Genomic DNA, 25,704 nt, shown 5'->3' on the forward strand with positions numbered 1-25,704 from the left:
GCCAGTGAGGACGTCGAGGTTGTAGAGAGAGATGGGCTACATTGGCTTGTATTTGTTGGAGTTGGTCCATAGAAGATTGTGATTCCAGCCAGAGGTCATATGCGATGAGCAGACTGTGGACATCAGCGATGGAGGGGCGCGTCAATTCTGTTCTGATTGGAAGTCACAAATGGATTGTACTCATTGCCAAGACCTTCAAGAATGTATGCAAGATGATCACGGTAAGACAGAGGTTCCCCAATAGCAGCAAACTTATCGGCAATGTCTTTAATCTTGGTAAGGTACTGAGAGACACTGATGCCATCCTTTCATATCTTTTGAAGCTGAGAGCGCAGTCCCATAATTCGAGCTGTTGAAGATGATTCATAAACCGTTCGAAGTGCTTCCCAAATCTCCAATGCTGATTCGTACCCGACGATTTCACCCATTTTATTTTCCTTGAGAGAGAATAAAACTAGCTCATAATAGTACGATTACACTTATGCCAATAAGAGAAATGAGGATTGAGTTGAGTCTGCTGAGGATCGAGGTATTTTAGTGGCTGGGGATAGGTACTGTCAATGAAACTTTCAAGGTCATAGCCCATGATGAGGTTGAGAAGCTGATTCTTCCAGATAAGGTAGTTTGAATCATTTAGTTTGACAGTGAGGGATTGGGACATATGAGGGAAGTTTGCTACGAGGGATTGAAGGGATGGGAGTGTGGAAAAAGGGTTGATCGATACCTGATTTTGAAAAGAATGATTGGTGGGAAAATCGGCATACTGAGGGTGAAGGGGCGGTGGTGGAGAGCCATATTGTGGAGGGTAGAATGGGTTTCGAGCAGGGGGAGGGATACGTTGAGTAGTAAGTGGGGTAAACGACGGAGAAGATATAGGGATGTTGGTTGGAGGTGAGACAGTTGAATGAATATCTGGGTTTGATGTCACTGGTAAAGTGGAATTTTCTTCAGATGTTCCCGAGCTCAACGCCATGAAAAAGAGCAGGATACCTTAGAGCTCTGATACCATGTAAACGATAGAGAGAAGTAGAGACTAAACGATCATTTTCAAGAAACTAAGCGACAGAAGCAGAAGTCTACACGACAGAGATGAGAGTGTAAACGATAGGGGCAAGAGACTACACGACAGGATTGAGCGTGTAAACGATAGAGGCAAGACACTACACGATAGAGCCAAGAGTGTAAACGATAGAGTGTATACGATAGGATGTAGACGATAAAGACAATCGACTACACGATAAGTCGAGAGAATAAACGACAGAAGAAAAGAGAGAAATTTACTATACGATCGGCCTTCAGCGATAATGAGAGTCTGTCATATAGTAGCTATTTATTAACATATATATTGCCAGATGGCGTAATAACAGTAATTTTATATAACAAACATGAGAGAGAAAGTAGAAAATAACAACCAAAATAGTGGAACATGAAATGCGGAAGGAAAGCATCAGAAAACGAAAAGAAAATTTTGTTGTAATTTAGAAGACGTGAACGACTCTTTTATTATAATTGACCCACAAAACAACATACACAATGAAGGAAATGAAAGAAATGATTAAATAGATAATCACATACTCAGATACTAAATTTACCAAATATTAAGCCGCCAATGAACAAATGTTATTTGAGTATGGTTGCAAGAGAAAGACGTTCGTATGTCCAAAATGACCAAACGTTCGAAAGTTTGGTAATTCTGTTGTTATATCTCATGGCATTATAGTAATCACAATCACATCCATTTCATTACTGGTGTTAATGTAGGTCTCAATAGAAATTAAATTATGATTCCAAACGAACTAATGTAAATGGGTTTTTAATTCTCTTTACGATGGAAGCCAATTACTTACGATTGACACGCAAATGAAATTCAATTACATCAATTTTGATTCTGGATGTGTAAACGTGGGTTTAATTGTAAGGGAAGGGTTAAAGATAATTCCACTACTCCAAAAAGTAAAATATAAAAATAAAATTGTATGTCATTTCTAATAAAGCTTTTTTTTTTTTTTCAACAGAACCCAAAAACATGATGAAGGGCTAAGAATGACAACTTAAATTCTTACATTTCTCTCTCTCGCTCTCTCTCCTCTCTTTGCCGCCGTAAGCATGCGTTGGATTCAATTCATTTCAACTGGTGGATGAGAAGAATCAAAGGCTAACATCAAAAAGAATAATGGGTATTCCAATTCTGCTTCAAATTTCTAAGAATTGTCTTCTTCTTTGGGCTTCTCTCGTCCACATTTGCCTCTTCTTCATCATGTGAAGCCCAAATTCACTCCCATTAATCTGGGTTTCCCCCTTTTTTCCCCTTTTAAGATTCCCTTTCTCACCCACCTCCTGTTTGTGGCTTCAATTTTCAACATGATTCATTTTCTCATCTTTACCTGCAGTTTCCCCTTCACCATCCACAACCCATCATCAATCGCCCTCTAACCTTTAGCATTCACTTGTGAGCACTCCTATCCTCTCTTTCTGTGGGCTGATTCTGATCTTCCCATTTGTTCTTTTTGGGTCTAATTACTTTTTGTCTATCAGATTCTGGGGAAGCCAACTTTTTACTTGCATCGTTGAATTCTATTGAGTTTTGATTTCTATTTCAAGTTTCGTATCTGGGTGTTGCTGAAATTTGGTTCTGGTAAGATTTCCCCTCTTTTTGATGTGGAGTGTAAACTGGGATTTGATTAGTTCTCTTCTAATCACGGTTGATTACTTTAACTTGTTTCCTGATACCTTTATTTTCAATGATTCAAATTATAAAACTGTCTAATGGTCATAGAATGAATAAACAGGGAGTTTTGTTGGCTAACTAACTGTCTTCTGGATTCTTGCTTGTTTGTTGTATTTATTGAGATTCTGTTCCATGGCCCAGTTTGGATCAACAGCTATCTCATTTGCATTTTGAAGTTACTAGTTATGAGTGCAAATACAAACAATGTTCCTTGGACTAAACTCTTTTCTCCCCTAATTGTCTGTATGACTCAGTAAGCAGCTACATAGCATCACAGGCAATTTTGTGGTTGTCCTGTTGTAGGGGAAAAGCAGTTTTGAAACCAATTTACTTCCAAGAACATAATTGTGTGGTTCTTTGCAAAATAGTGTTTCTCCTACTTCTTGGATGACTAGCTAACTAAGGTTGCTTCTGTTGTGGAAAGAACTAATCTGATTCTGATTGTTTATGGAGATAAATAGAAAAACGGTCAAAGCTGTACATCGATTTTCTAAGATTATGCTTCATCTTTTCTTTCTTTCTTTCCTTGTGTGTGTTTTCTACATTGTGCTTGTGCTTATGGCTCTGTGTTGTTTACATTTGTATTTGGAAATATACAATAGTCTAGCTAGGCAAACTCTTCAATAACTATTCGTAAGCTAAGAAGCATGGATATGGATATGTGAGACGAATACGACATGATGCAGACATGGTACACGCTTTTTAAAATATATCATTTATATACTAAAAAAAATTCAAAGTAAATGGGTTTATGCATTTATATGTTTAAAAAATTAGCTTAATGTATTTCACACTCAAAATGCATTATTGTTGTCATATATGTGTTTTTTAAGTCTACTTAATAAGTGTTGGAGTGTCCATGTATCGAACACGGACAAGCTAGCCAATCAAAAGTGTCTGTGATTCTTATTTCATAAGTTTATATCTGTAATGTAGAAAACTTGTCTACACTTTCAGTCAATATCCATCCTATTTACATTCAGGTGAAAATTTGCTGGGAATTTTGATTAATAATATTACCTTGAGCCTAGAGGAAGCAGTCTGCATGATTGGCAACCAATAGTATTTTCTGAAGCATAGTCTGGTCTACACCATCCTTAAACATGTATCTGTGATCTTGTTCCAATACCACAGCCTTCATATTGACATAACATAAGTTTGTATACTAGAACCTGAAGATTTGAGGTAGTCAGTGAGTCTTCGTTGAATCGTGTAGAAGTTAAATATATTGGTGCGTTTATTCTCCATAAGTCTCTATAATTGGGTGACGTGCTGTGTGATTGAAGCATATATTGGTGAATGGTCGTCTCATGGGTCCATCTATTGATGAAATATATTTTTCTTGTACTTCTCGTTTGTTTGGATCTCTCATATACCTTATGCTTCAGATTCACCAATTCAAAAGACTCAGAAAACTCCATTGTTTCTCACAGCTGACCAGTGTATATTATATACATTTCTTTCCCTAATAGGTCTCCACATTTTTACATTGAACCTGTAAGATGGGAGACGTGGCCAAGGACCTCACTGCCGGGACTGTCGGAGGGGCAGCACAGTTGATATGTGGACACCCGTTCGATACTATAAAGGTCAAGCTGCAAAGCCAGCCTGTTCCACTTCCTGGCCAGCTTCCCAAGTTCTCTGGCGCCATGGATGCTGTCAAGCAAACTTTAGCAGCTGAAGGCCCTCGGGGGTTGTACAAGGGTATGGGAGCTCCACTCGCAACTGTCGCTGCCTTCAATGCCGTTCTCTTTTCAGTAAGAGGACAAATGGAAGCATTGTTAAGGTCTCAACCTGGTGTACCCCTAACTGTCAATCAGCAGGTGGTTTGTGGAGCTGGGGCCGGAGTTGCTGTGTCCTTTCTTGCTTGCCCAACCGAATTAATCAAGTGCAGGTTCGTTGTGTCGGTACTGTTCAAATTCTTTTAGCGCCCCACCTTTCATATCCTGGAGGATTCACAGTGTTGATGAGATAGGTCTAGTATCAAATATTGATTCTAAACAATACATGTATGGTTTTGTTATTTGGTGAGGAATTGATTGTTATGTAACTCTCAAACATGACCATTAATATCTGTTGTAATTATGTTTGTAGATTGCAAGCTCAAAGCGCATTGGCACAATCCAGTTCAGCTGGCCTAACAGTGAAGTATGGGGGCCCAATAGATGTTGCCCGCCACGTCCTCAAGTCGGAAGGTGGTGCAAGAGGTCTTTTCAAGGGACTGGCTCCTACTCTAGCCCGTGAAGTACCCGGAAATGCTGCCATGTTTGGTGTGTATGAGTTACTGAAGCAGCAGTTTGCAGGTGGTCCAGACACTTCGAACCTTGGAAGAGGCTCATTGATCGTGGCTGGAGGATTGGCTGGAGGTACCTTCTGGTTCTCTGTCTACCCAACTGATGTTGTCAAGAGTGTACTTCAAGTAGACGATTACAAAAACCCAAAGTACTCGGGTTCCATTGATGCATTTCGAAAAATCCTAGCATCGGAAGGAGTTAAAGGGCTATACAAAGGTTTTGGTCCTGCCATGGCCAGGAGTGTACCTGCAAATGCAGCTTGTTTCCTGGCTTATGAGATCACTAGATCAAGCTTGGGATGATTATGAATCCCCTCTTGAGTTATATCTTCCTTCCAATATTTGATTGAACATTAACATTCTTCATTTCCCTTCTTGAAGAAGAAAAACAAAAAAAAAAAGGAAAGATCCATTTAAATTTGAACTTTGACTATTTCTTTTCAATGATGGGAGAAGTCTCTCTCTTCCCCAATTCATGTATAAACTTTTGAACATGATTCTTTCATATATTGGTTAAGTTGCGGATGATTTAAAGACATGTTTAGAAATGATTTTGAAAGGATTAAAATCACGTTTAGTATGTCTAAAGCCACTACGAGACATGTTTTTAACCATTCGAAACCAATTTTGATGGTATGAATATCAAGTTTAAAAGTGTAAAATCAAACATTCCATCAATTTTGAATGATTAAAGACCAACATGTTGCTAAAGTGAGTTTAGCTTAACGGTAATTAGCATGGTCTTTTCTTCCTAGAGATTGGAGGTTAGATCTTTCATCCTTTGCAATTGTTGTACTTAAAAGACTAACATGTTCTAAATTGAATTACTATCAATGTTGATGGTCTAAGATTAGAGGTATCGACGAGACAATATAGAGTTGGAGATTGATTCTCCGTCTACGTTCTTAATTACACGAAGTTTCATTCATTATTCAATATCAGAATTTTTATAAGTTCTTATACTCAATAAAGAGTGAAAAAAGAGGAGAAAGTGATGGGCTACTCAAAGGGGAAATGCTAAAAGAAATTATATTATAGAAAAGAAAGAAAGAGGAGATATTGGTGAAGGCTGCTAACCAATCACATTATTCAGTTGGATGCTTCATGTCCATATGAAAACAAAAAAGTTTTTTTTTTTTTAATATTCTCAAGTTATTTAAAAAATGAAAAAGAAAAAAAAAAATATATCCTTTTGACTTTAAAACAACAAATTGCATCAAAAGGTTAAGATAAAAGGTGTAAGAAAGAATTAAGGATTGTTCATCCACAAAACTCTCAATAGTATATCTTAGCTGGATAAGCTTTGGCATTCTACTAGTGCTTTCTTCTTTCTTTTTTTTTTTTTTTTTTTCCTTTATTATTGAAATTATTCTTTTAATTCATGAAACTATAGAAATATTCTTTATTTCTAAAAGTTAACTTTTTTTTTAGCATTTTAATAATGTTTTATGTTTAGAATTGCAATTTTATCAAAGGATAGTTTCTGACTAGTTTTTAAATATGGCTATTTTGTAAATTAAATAGTTTTTTTTTTTTTTTTACTATGGCTAATTTAAAAATAAATATTATTTACTTTGCTATTTTCATTTTAGTAAAGTTGTAATAAAACACCATATACTTTTGTTTCTCCATATGTGACTAATGTGAATTTTCTTTTTCTTCTTCTTCTTCTTTTTTTTTTTTACTTTAATGTGTCAATGTAAAATTATAGAGATAAAATAACTCAGCATAGCTCGGTTGTGATTGACATTTACTACCTCTCCTATAGGATAAGATGTTCAATTTTATACTTCATTCGTCATACTAATAAAATTTTAGGTTAAGATATCATTTTGGTTTACTTTAAGGTTCATTCAATTTTAGTCCTTGTACTTTCAAATGCCCAAGTTTAGTCCCTCTACCTTCCATAAACTTTTCCTTATTTATTAGCATTTTCACTCTAAATTTTGAAAACACATTCATATATTATATTTACTTAAATTAAAATTATTATTATTTAGCCAATTTTGATCGGAACTAACTTTAAGGGACTTAATTTAATATTTATTAAAAATATAGAGACTAAAATTGGAATTTTGAAGGTATAAATACTAAAATCGAATAAAAACTCAAACTACAAAAACCAAAATGAATTTCAAACAAAACAATGTTTAATAAGTCATTGATATATTCAGGAACTGATCTTATAATTTTCGTACTTTTCTCACTCATGGATTTGGTATGCCAACCCTAGAGATTTGGTAAACATAGTTAATTTAATTTTATGACAAAAACTTCTCTTAATGCATGTTCTATTAGTCTATTTTGTTCATAAATCAATACTTTTTAAAAATTACTAAATAGTAATCATAAATTTTGCCAATTTACAAGGCAACGAAGATAATTAATGTTCCAATTAACTACAAATAATCATAGTTAAATCTAATTCAACAAGCAAAGCAACCCAATAAATCCACAAATATACCAATTTTACAAGTAATTAGTTTTCGATCAATTTCAAAATAAATTCAAGAATGGAGAAGGCTAATTTTAACTTAACATAATAGACTAAATTCAATCATAAATCTAAACTTTTTTAAAATAATAATAATAATTGGTTCTCCAATCTGAACGTGGTTATTAAATTAAAGCAATAAATATAACAAAAAGATAAGTCCAAGAATTAAATAGAAAGTGGATAAAAATAAAACGACATCAATAATTCACCGGCCTATTTCTCTAAATATAAGCAACCCGATGTTAATCCACGTATACTTCTTTTCTTCAAATTTCCACTCTCACATTTATTATACTGAAAAATTTCAAGACTTTCAAAAAAAGATTCACTAATGTTACTGTGAAAACAAGATCTGAATGAATAATTTTTGTATGTAAATTGAACAATTGTACAGGTTTAAATAGCTTGGTACACCACTAAAATCAACTAACAATAATCCCCTAATAAATCTCAATTATCTAACAAGAGGAGACTTGACTTTGCAACCTGAAAATCCTAAAAAATAGTTTACAATTTAACATCTCCCCTCAAACTCAAGGTGGGAGGGTAGAAACCGACTTGAGTTTGCACAATAGTTGAAGAAAGAGTCCAAAGGGAAGGACTTTGGTGAAGATGTCGGCCGGTTGCTCAATTGTAGGTATTGATTGAAGGTGTGGAGTAGAGTTTTGAAGATGATAGCGGACAAAATGGCAGTCAATCTCTATGTGCTTTGTCCGTTCATGAAAAACATCATTATGTGCTATATGAATAGCATTATGATTGTCACAGTGAAGAATAGTGGCAGAATTTTGAGGAGCGCTCATGTCAGCCAAGAGCTAGCACAACCACAAGACCTCTGAGGTTGTATCAGTAAGTGCACGTAACTTCGATTTAGTGCTGGATCAAGAAATAACCATTTGTTTCTTACTCCGCCAATAGATGAGAGAATCATCCAAATAAAAACAGTAACTTGTGGTAGACTGTCTATCCGTAGGAGGAATCCGCCCAAGGAGGGGCTCGCGTCTGATGAGATCTCAATTCCAGCGACAGTTTCATTAGATATCTTACACCTGGCCAATCAGTGTCAGAATATCCAGACAAAACCAAAGAGGATTTAGAGGAGAATTGAAATCCATGTCTTAGTCCATGTCCTAGCGTACCTTTAACATAACGCAGAATACGAAGGACAACTGTGAAGTGGATAGTGTGGGGATTAGACATGAACTGACTGACAATATGAACCACACAGGCTATGTCTGGATGAGTTACTGTTAAATATATAAGGCTGCCAACCAGTTGTCTATACAGTGTTGGATCTTGGAGGGGAACACCATCAAAAGAGGTTAGACGGACATTGGAACCAATGGTGTCGATGTTGTGGAAGAATCAGTGATACCTTAACGAGCTAACAGATCTAATGTATATTTCGCTTGAGATAGGTAGTATCCGTCAGAGTATGATGAAACCTGAAGTCTAAGGAAGTAACTGAGCGATCCAAGATCTTTCATCTCAAAATTTTCTCCTAAACAGCGTCGTAGAACCAAAATAGCTGGAGGATCATCATCAGTAATGATCATATCATCCACATATAACAGAAGAAGAACAAGTCCACAAGAAGTTTTCCAAGTAAACAGTGCGGAGTCATGCGCGCTAGAGGAAAATCCAAGCTGAATAATTGTAGAGCTGAAGGTTGCAAACCATGTATGAAGAGCTTTCTTGAGCCCATATAATGCACGGTGAAGAAGACAGATCTTGTTTGGTGGAGAATGTATGCCAGGTGGTGACTGTATATACACTTCCTCAGACGGTGTGCCATTGAGGAAGGCATTCTTAAAATCCATATGAAGAAGGGGCCACTGCCTGACAGCTACTATGGCTAATAAACTCTAGACAGATGTCATTCGTGCAACTGGAGCGAATATTTCCTCATAATCAATACCATATTCCTGTGAATACCCTTTGACCACCAAATGAGACTTATAGCATTCGATAGATCCATAAGAGCAGGTCTTGATTTTATAGATCCACTTACATCCAATAGGTTTCTTTCCAGGCGGTAGATCAACATACTCTAAAGTGTGACTCTTGTCTAATGCTTGAAGTTTCTCATCCATAGCTTGCTGTCAAAGAGGGTTAGTACAAGCCTCACTATAGGACTATGGTTCAACTAAGGACATAGTAGTAAAAAAAAACAATGATAGTCCTGTAGATGCTGTGAAGTTTCTCTTATCCGAGCAGACCGACGAACAGGTGCAAGATCATGGTCATCATTAGGGATAGATGGTAGGTCTAGGAGTACAGCAGACAGAGAATACTGACTGAGCTCTGGGACGGGTGGGATGGAAGATATAAGTTCTGGTACGGGTGGAGTGGAAGACTCATGCTCTAGAATGGGTGGAGTGGGATTTGGAATGAGTGGAGTGGGAGACTCAAATGAAGATTCACATGTGGGAAATAGATCTGTGGTAGGACTAGTGAAGAATGATTGGGTATCAAGAAGGGAGGCATGGAATGAAGAAATACTTCAGAAGGTGACATGGCGAGAAATGTGTAACTGATTGGATATGAGGTTCCAACACCGAAATCCCTTGTGTTCAATTCCATAACTAATAAAGCAACACAAACAAGCCCGAGGTTCAAGTTTGGAATGTTCATGGGGATGAAATAAAATAAAGTAGGCACAGCCAAAAACTTTGAAAAGATAATAAGAGGTTGGAGTGTCATATAATCACTCAAAATGAGATAAATTGTGGAGAATAGTAAAAGGAAGGCGGTTGATAATATAGACAAAGGTAAGTGTAGCTTCTCCCCAAAATTTTCAGGACAAGATATGAAAAGAAGTTGTGTACGGACAAGGTCGAAAATATGGCAATGCTTTCTTTTAGCCCGACCATTTTGTTGAGAGGTATAAGAACATGAGTGTTGGGCAAGAGTTCCTTGTTGAGTTAGGGAGGAAAGCAGGTAGGAGTCCTTATATTCCATGTCATTGTCAGTCCGAAGAATTTTGATAGTTTGAGAAAACTAAGTTTGGATCATTTTAGAAAATTAAATGTAAATTTGGGGTAACGACAAATGATTTTTAAAAAAATATATCCGAGTAAAATGGGAGTAGTCATAAATGAATAAAACAAAATATCGATAACCATTTATTGTAGGGGTGGGAGCAGGGCGCCAAACATCGGAATGAACAAGGCCAAATGGTTTATCACAAAGAGATGTTGAAGTAGGAAATGACAGAGTAGGTTGTTTCACCAGTTTGCAATGTAAACAATCAAATGAACGAAATTTAGAGGCATTACTTAAGGTACCAACAGAAATTAGGCTATGAAGTTTTTCAAATGACGCATGGCCAAGATGAAGGTGCCACTAATTTGTATCGATATCTATGATAGCTACAGACAAAGATGGCAGAACATGAGGCTGAAGGGTTGTGAGCTCAAATAATCTTCCCACCTTGTGACCCCTGCCAACCATTTGACCTATCCGCAGATCCTGAACCTAACAAGCATGAGAGGAAAAGAGAACAGTTAGTCCCAGGTCACATAGTTGTCCAACAGGGACAAGATTGAAAGTCAAATGTAGGACATGATAAGTAGTGGATAGGCTAACACTCGGTGTACTGACAGTCCCAACATGTGAAATAGGCATGTGGTTACTATCAGCAGAATATACCGGAGGTAGGGATTGCACAGGGTGGAAGAAGAGAGTAAGGCCATATTCGAGATCATGTGATTGCAACAGGCTGAATCGAGGAGCCAAGAAGTACCTGGTGTGACGGCAAGGGCAAAAGAGTTGGGAAAGAGCACCTGTTTCAGCAAGTCCTGAAGATTGTTAATCTAGATACTTGGATGATTGGAGGGTACCACATCCGAGGCAATGGCAACTGCCGCGACAGACGAAGAACCATGCTTGGGGGAATTCGTGGATTTATTGATGTATCCTGGAAGTATGGTTTAGTAGGACAGTTGTCTAGGATATGACCCATTTTGTGGTAGTATTTGCATTCAATGGTGGGAAACTGGAAAACCTGTGACCATGTTGTTTGCAGTTCTTGCAAAAAATCAACTCAACTGGAAATCGTAAATGGCTAGTGGCAAGAGCAATGTCTGAAGAAAGAGAGGAGACTAACCTAAGTCGCCTTTCCTCAAAGAGAATTTCCTGAATCGTTGCATCAAGAGATGGTAGTGGACTGCGGTGTAACAAGGCAGCACAAACATACTCATACTCAGGACGAAGCCCCATAAGGATCTTGATAAGTCGTAGATGATCTGGACTAATCTTAGCCTAGTCTAATTGAGTCCAAATAGGTTGAAGAATAGTGAGATACTCATTCACGGACTGGCCGATCTCCTGACTTGTGCCACCTAAAGTAGTATGAAGTTGATGATAGTGGGTAAGACCCATGGTTTGGAATCGTCCGGATAGAAAATCCCAAAGTTCTTTTGATGTGTCAAACACATCGAACTAAGTGTGAATGGTTGGGATGGAGGTATTACCCCAGGTGATTATCTGATGGTTCTTGCTATCACAATCTTCTACTCTGTCCACAAATTTATTGTCTTCTTCAGTGACTCTTTTGACAGATTTAATGACATCACTTGTTATCACTTGCTATATTTTACAACCAATCATGAAGCTCTTCCTTTTATAGGTCCAGGTAATGTAGTTGGTGTCATCAAAGATTGTGCTGATAGGACGAAAAATGTCATTTTTCTCCATTTATAATGAGGAAGAAAAAGAATTATAGCAGAATGAGGCACGAGTCAAGACTTGGATCGAGTTCAATCGAGGATTGAGTTCTGGACCAGATCGAGGATCGGGAATCGGGGATTCGAGGGTAGAGTTCTGGACCGGGGACCGAGGGTCGAGTTCTGGACCGAGGATTGGGGATCAAAGGTCGAGGGTGAGTAAAATTAGACCCTATATACAAAATTTAAGGTTCAAGTTCAAATTCATCTTTTCAAAAAAAAAAAAAAAAAAATCTCAAATTCTTAAACCTATTTAACACAAATATAGGTACAATACTCAAACTTATAATTTAACCTAAAAAATAAAATTGTTTTCCAACCAAATATTAAATACCTACCCATTTCTAAATTAGATGATATCTAAGGCTACTTATTAAAAAAAAAAAAGTACAACTTCAGTTTTGTTTGTCCTTTAGAACGGTTCATTCAATATATTTATAAGATAATTTAAATCATTTTTTAGTGAGATGGAAAAATAAATCAAAATATTTACAAATAATACTAAAATAACAGTTTATTTGTAATAGACCGCTATAAATTTTGATATTTTACTTTTAATTGTAAATATTTTTAACAATCTTGTCATTTAAAATAATTTCCCAAAATCTCTCATCTAACCTCCCATTTTAATTTTAGTTTTAAGATAATTTTTAATTTAATTATTCATATTTTAATCATTTTCAATTATATCTTTCCCTCATAAATGTTACAAATAATAAACCTATGTTAGGACTAAAAAGAAATGAAATTCTTTTATCTTCAAATTGGCTAAAATCTATCAAAAGATTATCGTCTTTCACCTTTTTTGGATTAAAAATTCAATCCCTCACCTCTTGTTCTTTCTAATAAATACTAAAATCCATAACCTTTTGTCCTTAAAAAATTCATAAATGTGTAGAATGAAAATTTTAAACGGTTAATTTTTAATTATAGTATTAAATTTTTATTTTAACTATAATATTAAATTTATGATGATATATCGATATTTTTATATTTTCATAAGTTCGATATCAATATAAGAGATATATCGATATTTTTATTATATTGTAAAAAAATCCATAAATACAAAAAATAAACATCAAAATGTAACAATATAAATATAATAAAAATAATAGACATTATTATTTGAAAGTTATAAAATATTTATTAATTAATTTCAATTTATATTTTCAACATTTTGTTTTTATAATTTTTCTAAAAAACATCTTTCAAAATCTACATTTTATCGATATTTCTATCCAAATTTTATTTAAATATTTTATGTAGCTAACCCATCAACCAAGAGATCAAATGTTGGAGAAAAGTATATATCTTTTTATTTCCATTTTACCCTCCTCACTGAAATCACAAACGGACAAATAATGAAACAAAATAGAGGGTGAGGGGTCCCCACGCTCTTTCATCTTCATTTCACTCATCTTTATATTCCCACAGACTAAACAAGATTTGGGTGAAAAAATGGAGAAAGGCGACGGCGGAGAAGGCGATAGCGAGGGCTCTGCGGAGGCGGCGGTGGCGGAGCAGCAGCAACCAAACTCCGAAGAAACTTATCTCACCACTCACCACCTCGCCGCACCGCCGTCCGGCCTGACTCAAGACGAGTTCGACGAGTTGAAGGACTTAGTAGCAGAATTTCACACCTACAAACTCAGCCGCGGCCGGTGCTCCTCCTTACTGGCGCAGCGTGTGCAGGCACCGTCAGAGGCTGTGTGGTCCATCGTACGGCGATTCGATCAGCCGCAGAGTTACAAGCACTTCATCAAAAGCTGTACAGTGAGCGAAGGATTCATAATGAAGTTAGGTTGTACAAGAGAGGTTAATGTAATCTCAGGCTTACCGGCAGATACGAGTACGGAGAGGCTCGATATTCACGACGACGAGCGGCGCGTTATCGGATTCAGCATCATCGGAGGCGAGCACCGTCTCCGGAATTACCGATCGGTGACTTCAGTGCATCAACTGGAGCGAGACGGTCGGATCTGGAGCGTGGTTTTGGAATCATACGCAGTGGATGTTCCGCCAGGGAATACGGAGGAGGATGCTCTTTTGTTCGCCGATACGGTTGTGAGATTGAATCTGCAGAAATTGGCGTCCGTTGTTGAAGGAATGAATCGCGGAGGTAATCGGTAAAATTCTTCCTTCTTCCAGCGATCTAAATGATGAACATCTCTTTGATTTGAGAATTCGAATCAAGAACAAATGAAAAATGAAAATGAATTTGAGATTGGTTGAAAATTAATTTTTGTTCATGATTTTGATTCTGTTGCTTTCCAGTTTCATCTTCTCGAGTTTTGGTCAGTGTCGATCATTTTCTTGGAAAGATTTCTCTGGATTTTTCTATTTCTTTTGGATTGTAAAAATACGAAAATGTCCTTGATTTCAATAAAGGAATCAATGGCATAAAGGACTGATGGCGTTGGACTGTCGAGTGCATTTCAGTCATTGCAAGTGTACAAAAACGATGTCGTTTAGTAAATTTCTTCCCTTTTATTATCTAAAAATATTTGATCATCGATTTAACATGGAGTTATTGTGAAATGAAATTTATCACAAAAATTAGAAACGATTTTGTTTGTTTTTAAATATAGAAAAATGAATCAAAATATTTATAAATATAATAAAATATTACTATGTAGACACTAATAAGACTATTATTATCTATTAGAAAAAGACGTTAATAGATATTTTATTATATTTGAAAATATTGTCAGTAATTTAGCATTTAAAATAATTTTTCTAAAATCTAATCTATTTTTATTTTATATGGATAGTTAAATTTTTAGTTCGTTCCATTCTTTCACTTGTCATATTTACTATTCTTGTTCCTAAGTTTTCTTATCCATTTAGAGTTGCAAAGTTTTGAGAGATGCTTAGTCATTATTTTTAACTAATGTATGAATATATCAGTGATTAAGAGATATGTGGTTCGAAACCAATAAATTTTTATGATATCATGTCATAAAAAATTTCTTTAAATTGTAATATCGATATGTAACAATAATTTTTAAAATAGGTTTTTATGCTAGAAATTAAAACAAAGCACAAGAAAGTACAAAGATGAAATGAGTGAAAATATATATCCCATGGTTTTTTTTTTATTAGAAAAAAAAGTTTAATACAAATCTATTCTTGAAGTGTGTAATCATGTAAATTGTTGAAAATTAATTTATGAGCAAAATGTCAAATTGTTTCAATAACTTGTAATTGGGGAAATTTGAAATTTGAGAGAGAGAAAGGGAATCTTAAAAAAAAAAAAAAAAAAAAAAAAAAAAAAAAAAAAAAAAAAAAAAAAAAAAAAAAAAAATCAGAAGCACAATAAGGGTATGTCCTTCCAAATTGGAGCCCACTTGCATTCCATCAAAAGCAACAAAGAATCTCATATGATATGGACTTATCCTTTAAAACTTCCCTAATTAAATTACCCATATTATAAATTTGCATTTTTTGCTTTATTATTATTATTATTATTATTTTACATTTTTGTTAAGACATCATTTTGGTCAATATCATTCTATTTTAGTTTTCGTACTTCAAAATATTTAATTTTGTTTCATGTAATTTCAATAAATATAAAAAATAGTTTTTGTTGTTAATTTATTGTTGGTATTTTTAGGAAAAATAATTAGTTTTTGTTAACACTCTCTTTATAAATTTTGAAAAAATTCACATAATATCTTTTCTGAAATGAATGAAAATAGCTTCTAGAGTGTTTTTGGATAAAGATTATCCTAACCACTATTTGCTACATAAATATATTGTCCAATCATTTATCGTTTTTTTATTCTTTATTATAATATTATTATAACTCAAATTGAAATAATCTATACCCTAAACAAAAATTATTGTAACCTAACTATAATAATCTAAAACTATAATAACAACTCCTTACCCCAAACACCTTCTTAAATACTAAACATAAGATTGATTAAAAGTATAGAAGGATTGAAATCAAATTGATATTTTAACCTAACATTTTTACTTTATATTTATTTATACATAATTTGAGTAATTTTGGATTTTATAACAAATAGACTTTTTTTTATATAGTCAACAACAACAAATATTTTATCTAATGAATTAGGTTTGAATTGACATTTTTTTTAGTTTAATTAATGGGTGGGAGGAAGATTCAAATTTATTTGTAATGTATATATTTTTCCAAATTTTCAAAATTTTAAGGAAAATTGTTTTAAATAACAAAATTGCTAAAAATATTTTCAAATATTGTAAAATGTCACACGATCATTGTTAATTTCTATTTTTATAATCCAAAATAGTATTCAAATTTTGGAAACAGAATATTGTTGACTGTCCTTTATAATCATATAGGTTTCAATTTCGGTTGAAAAATATGTTAGGAATGATAAATAATTTTGTTTTTAAAGTGAGTTTTGAAAATAGGCTTCTATTTTTAAAATCTCTTTTAATATTCTTCTTGATAGCTGAAACTGACTTCATCCCTCAAACAATTTTTTCTCTCCTGCAATATTTTTCCTTCTTTCTAATTTTCTTGGAAAATTATCATAAATAACACTATCAAATTTTCACTTTTTAAAATTAGTACGTTTTTCGAAAACTCAGTTAAATTAGTTTTCCTTGATCAATCTCAAACAAGATCGACCATCAAAATTTAGTTAAAAAATCAATTTTTTTTTCCAAGTTATCAATTGTTTTGAGGTCTTCCCGACAAATCTCAGTATTAACATCGAGAATTTTCAAATATTATATAATCTTTTAAAATTTTATACCAAGTCTTATACCTTTTCAAAATTTCCTACATTCGATTATTTTACCAAATCTAATTTACCAATTATGATTCTTAAGATGGATCTAGTACATTGTCATTTTTAAATTTTATAAAAAAATCAAATTTGCAAATAAAAAAATAGATTTGGAAAAATATAAAGAATCTCCGTGTTAATTCACTCGAGATTTCACCAAGAAAACTCAAATATATAGAATCTTGGTCTTAACTTTGTCCGAGATATATTGAGATTCTTTATATCTCCCAAATTTTATTTAATTTTTGACAAAATTTCATCTTTTTGCTAAAAGATTTGAAAAATACATAATATTTAGAAGAATCATAGATCTTGGTGTTAACTGTCGAAATAATCTCGGTGGTCAATCTCGAACGGAGAAAAACTATTGGAATGAATTTTTCGAAAATTTTCAAAAAAAAGTTGCTAGAGAGAACTATTTCTGACAATATCTCAATTTTCCTTTTCTCTCGATCATACATATGTTGTAAAATTCTCTCCCTCTATAAAATAAAAAATAAGAAAAACTACTCTTCCCATTCTCTAATGTATTTTAGTTTTTTTTTTTAATTCCAAATTTCAAAACACATAAATAAAAGCAATATTTTTATTGGTTTGAGACCACGTCACAATTAATTATGTTCTTGTTGTTTACCTGTGTTATATAATCATGATGAATTGTGGGGCTTGCCTCCAAATCTGTAATCAGATTGCGCAATTGAGGAATGAAAGATGTTGAATCTGATTATATTTGAAAATTACGTGGGACTCACTACCTATACTACCTATACTGTTATCGTTACAATTGTTATCATAACCATATGAGAATTATGATTTTTTTTTTCACGTTTATCATTACTTTTATCTTTATCGTTATCATTTTTATCGTTATCATTTTTAATACTGCTTAGGGTCAATCTGCAGTAACAATAAACGTGGCAGATTCGTAATTCTAAGTAAATGCGATCAAAAGTAATCCAATTACATTTGTGATTTAAGCTCACTACTATTGATCCATCAATAAAATTTCATTATAATTACATCAATATTCATTATAGTTTGGTAAACGTGGGTTGAATTATAAATCGTGCTATTAATTTTAAAATTTAAGAAAAAGAAAAAGAAAAAGAAAAGGGTAGATTATAGTTATACTTTGTTTTGTTTTTGTTTTTGTTTTTATTATGTATTTTTCCTTGCATGAAACAAAGGAAGTGGGATGGGGGATCTGAAAAGTGAAAAGTCAGAATTCAGAACGGGCGACAGAATAAAAAAAAAAAGTTTCACTTTTTCAATTCAAGGCTAATTTTGTCTTTTCGTCTTTGCCAATTTTAACAATTTTTTTTATTTTTTTTATTTTTTTTTTTCCTTCAAAAACATAGATGAGAAGTATTTATAGAAGAGTGGTTTGATTTTATTTCCTCCTTAAAATTAGCTATCCTATTAATGTATTTTTTTAGTATTAATTACATGTAATAATACTTTGAGATATATTGATGATAGGACGGCTATGATTGAAAAATCCTTTTAAATGCTAATATCTTTTACATATAGTCAAATATCATATCTCCAATATTTATAAATATTGCAAAGCTAACTAAATAAAGTAATAAATTAAGCCATAATATTGTGCTTCTACCACCCCCAACAAATCTTTTTCTTAATACAATTGTGCCAAACCAATTAAATGAAATGATTAACTCGTGTATTTTATAATGTTGACGAAACCTCTTCATTTGTTTAATATGAAATCGCCAATAGCATGTAAAAATTGTAGCTGTATATTTAAGTTTAATGATTTGTATTTGATTTCAAAATATATGTGATTCCATTAAAGAAAAATGAGGTCTTGAATGTATTATTTGTAAAAAAAAATCTATCTATAGCCTTAGGGATGGAGGTTTTGGAGTAACAAAACTATAGTTTTATATAACTAAACTTGTGTATCAAAATCAAATATTAAAATAATATTTTTCAGAACATATGTATGTAAATAAGAGAACTCAACATTGATATTAAAGATTAATCAATATATTCGGTATACTTTTCATCAATAAACATTTTAAAAACACATTAATAACAATAAATCTATAACTTAATTAGATAATAAATACTACTTGATTACTTATTAACTTAAATATTTTTTATTTGCCTAAAAAGAACTTATAACTTCCTTTTTACAAAAATATACGTCGAAATCGATATCTTATATCGATAAATCTGTAAAATTGAAATCCTAAAATCTAATCCCTACATCAATTTCAAATTATACAAATCTAATTGGAATGTACAAAAAAAGATCACTTTTTTTTTTCATGGCTCAAATCATCTTTAAAGTGGTGATTAGAGAAAAAGGAAGGGTATGTTCATGCATGTGGGCCATAAGGGATTTATGCAAGTTGAGAGATTGAGATTGGATATTAATTTGAGAAGGAAGATGAAGGAATGTGAGTGTGGTTCAATGGAAAGCTCATATGATGATGATCACTTTGAACCCTAAAACCCTTCTTCAAACAATTCATAATATATCAACCATTGAATTTGTTTTTGGAAATTATATTGGAATAATCAACATCCAACATTATTGTATATTAAATCAATTTAAATATATAAAAAAATGTGTTTTGTATCGTTTCTTATTCTTTTTATTTTTTTTTTTTCATATTTTCTAAATTGTGAAGAGTTGGTTGAACTGAACTACTGTAAAATTATTGATGCCTCAAACATGTAATTTTATAACTTAAAAATATTAACCCATTTTAATAGTCATCTAAGTCAACCCAATGCCCATTTTTTCTAGCTTCGCCTTTAACTAATCAATTAGCTAGCCTCAAAATTATCATCGGTAACACACATACATACATAGACACGGTTAAATCACCAATTGTTGTTGGGTCTTGGCAAAATGTTAGAAGTGCAATTGTCCCACATCCGAAAAGTTTAAAGAAGTCATGAGCTCCAAGCACTATAAAAGGAGCAAATCATCATAGTTAGAGAAGCTTATGAGTTTGGAGTTTTTCCCGTGTTATTTTTCTACTTATTTCTGTGATAGAAATGAGAGATTTTTCTCAACACAATTGTAATTAGATAATATGGGATCCCATCTCAAAATCAATTGGCTATGAAAGAAGTAGTTCATCAAGAGTGTGACGTCCCTTGATTTTTTCAATGTGGGATGCTCAACAGACACCATGATAGCTCAATGATCATAAGTAAACCATAAGTTGAAGGTTCAAATTCTTACTTTCCACATTTTTGTTCTTAACCTTACCAACGTATTACAACATCCATTATTTCATTCAGAGGTCAAAATTTCAAATCTACACCTCAATTTCAAACACAAGAGAATTAGGGAAGTGGGGACAATGATAGGTGTGAAAGTGATGCAACTTTAAATTGTGATCTCAAATTTGGAGAGAGACCAGAAGGAAGAAAAAAAAACCTTTTTTTCCCATTGTTTGTGGCTTTCTCCTCCTTTTTGAGTGCTTCCACTTGAATGAAATTGCATAATTTAATGGCAATTTGAATTTGGAGTTGGTTTTGGGGGGGCCCAGTTTTAGACTCCTTGCATTGCAACTTGCCAACTTGCCTAATAAATAATGCATCATCATTCAAATATATATAGAGAGAAAATTGACTCTAATCCAACCGACCTAAATGTAATGTAAAGATTTACTTCAGATTAAATTATGATCCAACCATAAACTTGACTTGTTAAATCGGTTATATCATGAATTTAGTTTTATATGTTGAACTTATTTTCGATTTAGTTTCTTTAGCTTTCGAATTTTGATTTCGACATTGTACTTAATAATTAATACATAAGACATTTTTAATTAATATGATAATGAATTTGTGTTTCTAAATTGCCTAATACATAAGTTGTTTTCTATTAATATGATAATGAATTTGCATTTCTAAATTGCCTAATACATAAGTTGTTTCTATTAATATGATAATTAACTTGTATTTATAAATTGCCTTGTATTTGCTAATAGTAAATTTACCATTTAGAGCTAAGTAAAAATGGAGAAAAATGAATAAACTTTCACCGGAGATTCCAACTCCTATCATTTTTCCTTGATATAATATTTTAACCAAGTTATGTTTGTAAAGTTTAACCAAATTATAAAGAACAAATTATATCGAAACAAATAAGATTCAAATATATAACTTAACCAACTAAATAAAATTGTTGGATTGGACTTATTATTTTTAGGTTTAAATACTATTTTAGTCATTGTATTTTACATTAAACTTTAAGTCATTTTAGTCCTTTTACTTTCAAAACGTTCATTTTGGTTCTTAAATTTCAAAAAGTAACAATTTTAGTTCCTTCATTTTCATTTTTACTTCATTTTTTAAGGAATCTAAATGGTCACTTTTTGAAAGTTCAAGGATAAAAATGAACTAAAATTGAAAGTATAGATATCAAATGAATCAAAGTTGAAAATATGAGGGTCAAAATAAATATTTTAAAAATACAGAGATCAAAATAAATCAAAGCTAAAAATACAAAGACCAAAGTAGTATTTAAATTTATTTTTTTTTATCAATCTATTATAGTTAAAGATAATGAAATAATATTTTATAATAACATTTTTAAAAGAATGTTAGCTAATAAAACCAACTAATTAGTAGCATAATCCCTTTTATATTTATGAAATTTGATCTTTTTGTCACTTCAAATTCTCAAAAATACCCCAAAAAATTACATTGTAAATATATTATACACACAAAAGTTTTTATTATTTTTATTGTTGTTGTTTTAAAATTTATTTAAAATTTATTTTTTCCTCCCTATTCTAGTCCTTTTAACACTAAATTTATATATTCTATTAAGGTTAAATAACAACATAGAGGTATTTTTTTCAATATAATTCGTAAATCCTATGGTTTAAAAAGCTTCGATTTAGTTATTTATGCATTAACATTTTCTAACTTTATCAATTTTCATCGGGGAATATTAAAATAGGTATAGACCTACACACAACAAAGTTTATGCAAACTTAAAATTTTGGCGAAATTAAAAAAATTTCAATACTAACATTCTTTGATAGCGAGGGTACAAGTGGAAAATAGTAAAATATAAGAGACTAAATATATATATATATATATATAAAAGTTAAAATGAGCATAGATCAATGACAATCGTTATGTACTCTTTTTAATATACGAGGTGCAAGTTCTCATATTCTACATATTTTCTTTTCTTTTTTTGGGTCGAAAGAACCAATCTCATTATCATATATACGAAGCTTGATTCTCCCAATTTTAAGCATTATTTTCTGAACAAATATCAATTTATACTCCTAAACTTTGAAATTATGTCAATTAAAATTCTAAACTAATAATTTTATCAATTTAAACCCTAAACTTTGAAGATTTTATCAATTTAAATCCTGAACTTTAAAAGTTGTATCAATTTAAACCCTAAACTTTCATAAATGTATCAATTAAACCCTTCACTATGTTTCATATGGATAAACATAGTGTAAGACTTGTAATTTTATCGATTAAACTTCTAAACTTAAGATTGAAAAAATTAAATATTTTGCCTGATATTTTTCAAACTAAATCTTGAAAAAAGTGTAAATTGATATACTTATGAAAATTTAAAATTTAAATCGATTCAATTATTAGTTGGGGGTTTAAATTGATACAACCAAAAATTCAAGGTTTAAATTAATACAACCCCAAAAAGTTCAGGAATATAAATTGAAATTTGCCCTTATTTTTTTATCAGGAAAAAAAGCATATCTAACACGGCAGCCATATTCATGATCATTGCATTAGATACATAAAGAAACTAAAATATTCTTAACATATCTCTTTTTATTTTTATTTATCTTTTTCTTTTCTTTTTCATATCCTTTTAACCATGTATCAAATCTATGATAATTAATAACAATTTATAGAAAAATGAAATAATAGCCACAAAAGAGCAAAAGTAGAAATATTAAGAACAATAAAAAGGCATAAACAATGCAAAACTTCTGCATTTCCTTCTATAAACAGCTAAAAAAAAACTTAGATACCAAACAATATTCATTCCATCATCTTACAGAATTGGACTATTATTCGACTAGACCGACCGAACGACCAAGTTATCAACTTGACATCTATGAAATCCTATGTCTAAGGTTATAGCTCTGTTCTTCCTGTTACATGTAGTAATACAATTTTGGTAACTTGATCTTTCACTATATTGCCTAATAGGAACTAGTCCTAGAAAGGGGAAAAAACATTATACAAGTTACAGAATTAGATCTTTCCAGAGCGAAAATGAGATGCAAAAAGATTTTACAATTTAAAGTGTTAAGAAAAAATCAAACTAATTGAAAGATATAAAACAGCAAAAGGGCAGGCAGCTAGCTTACAACATGAGTTTGGTAACCATCTTCACAAGTAGATGAAAATGTCAGCAGGCATGGAGATTTAAAACAGGAAAACGCTCTGAGGGGTTATTGATCTCTCCATCTTGGACTCAATAAGGAAAAAACCCCTGAAGGAGATAATGGAAACATGACCCCTGGAGAAGGTGGTGGATGAGGCCCTGGACCTAAGATCCCTGATTGAGGCATGGATGGAAATGCGAAATTAGGAGTCAGCGGCGGAGAAAACTGAATCCCCGGTGAGAGTAATGGATACGGTGATTTAGGGGACAACAAATTGTAGTGGCCAGTAGGAGAAGGCAATAGAAACTGGGAAGTCGGGGAAGGTAAAAGGGTGGGACCGTTCCAGTGCGGTGAAGGAAAGTTTGGGACAGGGGGTGGAGGACCATTTATTCTTGGGGATGGAAGAACAGGAACAGGTGGATTTGGATTAGGCAATAAACCAGATGGAGGTACATGAGGAGGATGCATTTGACCTGGAATCTGAGGTTGTGGTACAAATTGAGCCTGGTTTGCTACTGGAGATGGATTCATCATTGAATTTTGAAGATAACGCATATAGGCCGAAATAGGAGACTCGGCAGCAGGGTTTGGCCAGTTCGAGTCTCCTCCTGGTGCCATTGGTGGCCACTGTCTTGGAGGTGGCTGAGCAAATGGTGGAGGTCTAGGCACATTGTTATTGACTAGAGTCTGTGGTGGAGGAATGGGAACAGGGGCAGGGATAGGAGCAGGCATATTTGATCGATTAATCGGCGTTAACGGGGGAGGTCTTATTCTCTGCAACCGCATACTTTGGGGTTTTGGTGGATTTTGTGGTGGTCTAGGAGGAGGCTGATGATCCTGAGATGGTGAGCCTGTAAGCTGTTGAACAATATTCCTAAAATCATTCTTACTTATGTTGTAAATTTGTGGCTGGGGTTGAGGCCTAGCAGCATTATTACCAAAATTTGGTTGGTGTATTGGACTCTTCCTAATATTCTTCCCCATTTTGTTAACACCCAAATTCTCATTTTGCCTGTTTCTATCCATCTCCGCAATAACTAACTAAAGAAATCTAGAAAAAAAACAGCAATCTAATCAAATCCCACTTCTCCTAAAGTCCCAACAATTCAGAACATTCACAATCCTTCAACAGAACAAATCCACTGAAACCAGTTTCTAAATCCAACAAATCCAATAAACAGGAAGAGAAATCCAACCAACAAAGCAGAAGAAGCAACAAGAACAAAAACAAAAGCATACCCTTCACTTGATCCTCCGCAATTTAAAAATCCCAGAAGCCGTCAACCGCATAGCCATTCTCAGAAAGCAAAGAGAACCCAGAAATGGTATGAACAAGAAAACCAATTAAATAGGCACCTCCCAACAAAACAAAGATTTCTGACGTCTTAAACACTATGAAGAAGAAAGGAGTAGTAAACGCGAGGAAAAAGGAGAACAAAAATGAAGACCAAAGGGTGGAAACTGAGGGAAGTGGAAAGGAATTACGCGGTGAAATTGAGGATCTGAGACGACAAAGAAAAGGTCTAAACCCTAAGGAAAGGAGGATCAAAGATGTGAAGAAAAAACCTAACAATCGGATCGAAAGAACGCGAAAGAGAAGAAAAATGGAACCCCAAACCAAAAACCAAAATCAATATTTTGATTTTGGAAGTCAACGGGAAAATTGAAGAAAATTTTAAGAAAATGGGAAAGATTCTGTTTGTGTATGGCGTTGCTGAGAAATTTCTTCTACAAATCAATTGGGCCATTGAAAGAGAGAGAAACAGCCCAACTTTTAAGTATTTTGGGCTTTTGAGAAATAATAGCCCATTCAAAAAACATATTGAGCAAATTTTATTTTTATTTTTTTTAAATATCTTTATATTTTTGTTGTTGATGTGAAAAGTTACATTAATGGGTCAAATTAATTGGTACAGATAAATAACATGGGCAATGTTGAAAACTATTATAGGGTAAAATCTTGACATTTTATTGTTTTTGTAACGTAGCTTGCCCATATGGGAAAAATGTGCAAGTGGAGTTTGTGTGAAACACGTTAAATTAAGTGTACCCTTTGATAATATTTTAAAACTAAAATAATGTATCTACGAATTAGAAATTTTAAATATTAAAATTCTGATAATGTATAAATATAAAACTATGGAATAATATACATGTTTTATATAGGAATCTAGCATACCCGTTATGACCATTAAGGCAAAAACCAAACTCATTTCCAAAAACATCATGTGAACAGAAAGGGGAAAAAACAAACATAAATGAACAGTTTTGTAATTTCTCAAATTTGACATATTTTTTTTAAAA

At 32.9% G+C, this 25,704-nt stretch overlaps 3 protein-coding genes and 1 long non-coding RNA gene across 6 annotated transcripts; 2 read left to right on the forward strand and 2 right to left on the reverse strand.

Moving 5' to 3' along the window:
• The first annotated feature begins 2,098 nt into the window (after nucleotides 1–2,098).
• Nucleotides 2,099–5,559, forward strand: LOC120091495 (mitochondrial carnitine/acylcarnitine carrier-like protein). 3 transcript variants are annotated; one of them, XM_039049562.1, is made up of 4 exons: nucleotides 2,099–2,449; nucleotides 2,536–2,635; nucleotides 4,162–4,622; nucleotides 4,823–5,559. In XM_039049562.1, exons 3-4 carry the CDS (start codon nucleotides 4,231–4,233, stop codon nucleotides 5,322–5,324), a joined length of 894 nt encoding a protein of 297 aa, XP_038905490.1. In that variant the 5' UTR covers nucleotides 2,099–2,449; nucleotides 2,536–2,635; nucleotides 4,162–4,230; the 3' UTR covers nucleotides 5,325–5,559. The 3 variants fall into 3 exon arrangements, with proteins under 3 accessions (XP_038905490.1, XP_038905491.1, XP_038905489.1); XM_039049561.1 differs by having other exon boundaries at nucleotides 2,103–2,449; nucleotides 4,201–4,622; XM_039049563.1 differs by lacking the exon at nucleotides 2,536–2,635 and having other exon boundaries at nucleotides 4,201–4,622.
• An 8,050-nt stretch (nucleotides 5,560–13,609) lies between these two features.
• Nucleotides 13,610–14,746, forward strand: LOC120092137 (abscisic acid receptor PYR1-like). Its single transcript, XM_039050349.1, has one exon. The coding sequence runs from the start codon at nucleotides 13,704–13,706 to the stop codon at nucleotides 14,373–14,375; it is 672 nt and encodes a 223-aa protein (XP_038906277.1). The 5' UTR covers nucleotides 13,610–13,703; the 3' UTR covers nucleotides 14,376–14,746.
• Nucleotides 14,747–20,201: 5,455 nt separating this feature from the next.
• LOC120091655 lies at nucleotides 20,202–25,095 on the reverse strand. The gene is made up of 2 exons (XR_005485767.1): nucleotides 24,640–25,095; nucleotides 20,202–20,591 (listed from the first exon to the last, which is right to left on the reverse strand). It is a non-coding gene; the product is annotated as an uncharacterized LOC120091655 (long non-coding RNA).
• LOC120091654 (protein HAIKU1-like) lies at nucleotides 23,312–24,646 on the reverse strand. Its single transcript, XM_039049756.1, has one exon. It carries the CDS (start codon nucleotides 24,424–24,426, stop codon nucleotides 23,467–23,469), a length of 960 nt encoding a protein of 319 aa, XP_038905684.1. The 5' UTR covers nucleotides 24,427–24,646; the 3' UTR covers nucleotides 23,312–23,466.
• Nucleotides 25,096–25,704: the final 609 nt, after the last annotated feature.

The sequence above is a fragment of the Benincasa hispida genome, chromosome 11, assembly GCF_009727055.1.
Source record: "Benincasa hispida cultivar B227 chromosome 11, ASM972705v1, whole genome shotgun sequence".
NCBI classification, from domain to species: Eukaryota; Viridiplantae; Streptophyta; class Magnoliopsida; order Cucurbitales; family Cucurbitaceae; genus Benincasa; species Benincasa hispida.

Excerpts from the sequence above, each read along its gene's own strand:
- LOC120091495 (XM_039049562.1), top strand. The coding sequence starts at position 4,231 with ATGGGAGACGTGGCCAAGGACCTCACTGCCGGGACTGTCGGAGGGGCA. Across the intron at positions 4,623-4,822 it reads ACCGAATTAATCAAGTGCAG|ATTGCAAGCTCAAAGCGCAT; the intron begins GTTCGTTGTGTC and ends TTATGTTTGTAG.
- LOC120092137 (XM_039050349.1), top strand. The coding sequence starts at position 13,704 with ATGGAGAAAGGCGACGGCGGAGAAGGCGATAGCGAGGGCTCTGCGGAG.
- LOC120091654 (XM_039049756.1), bottom strand. The coding sequence starts at position 24,426 with ATGGATAGAAACAGGCAAAATGAGAATTTGGGTGTTAACAAAATGGGG.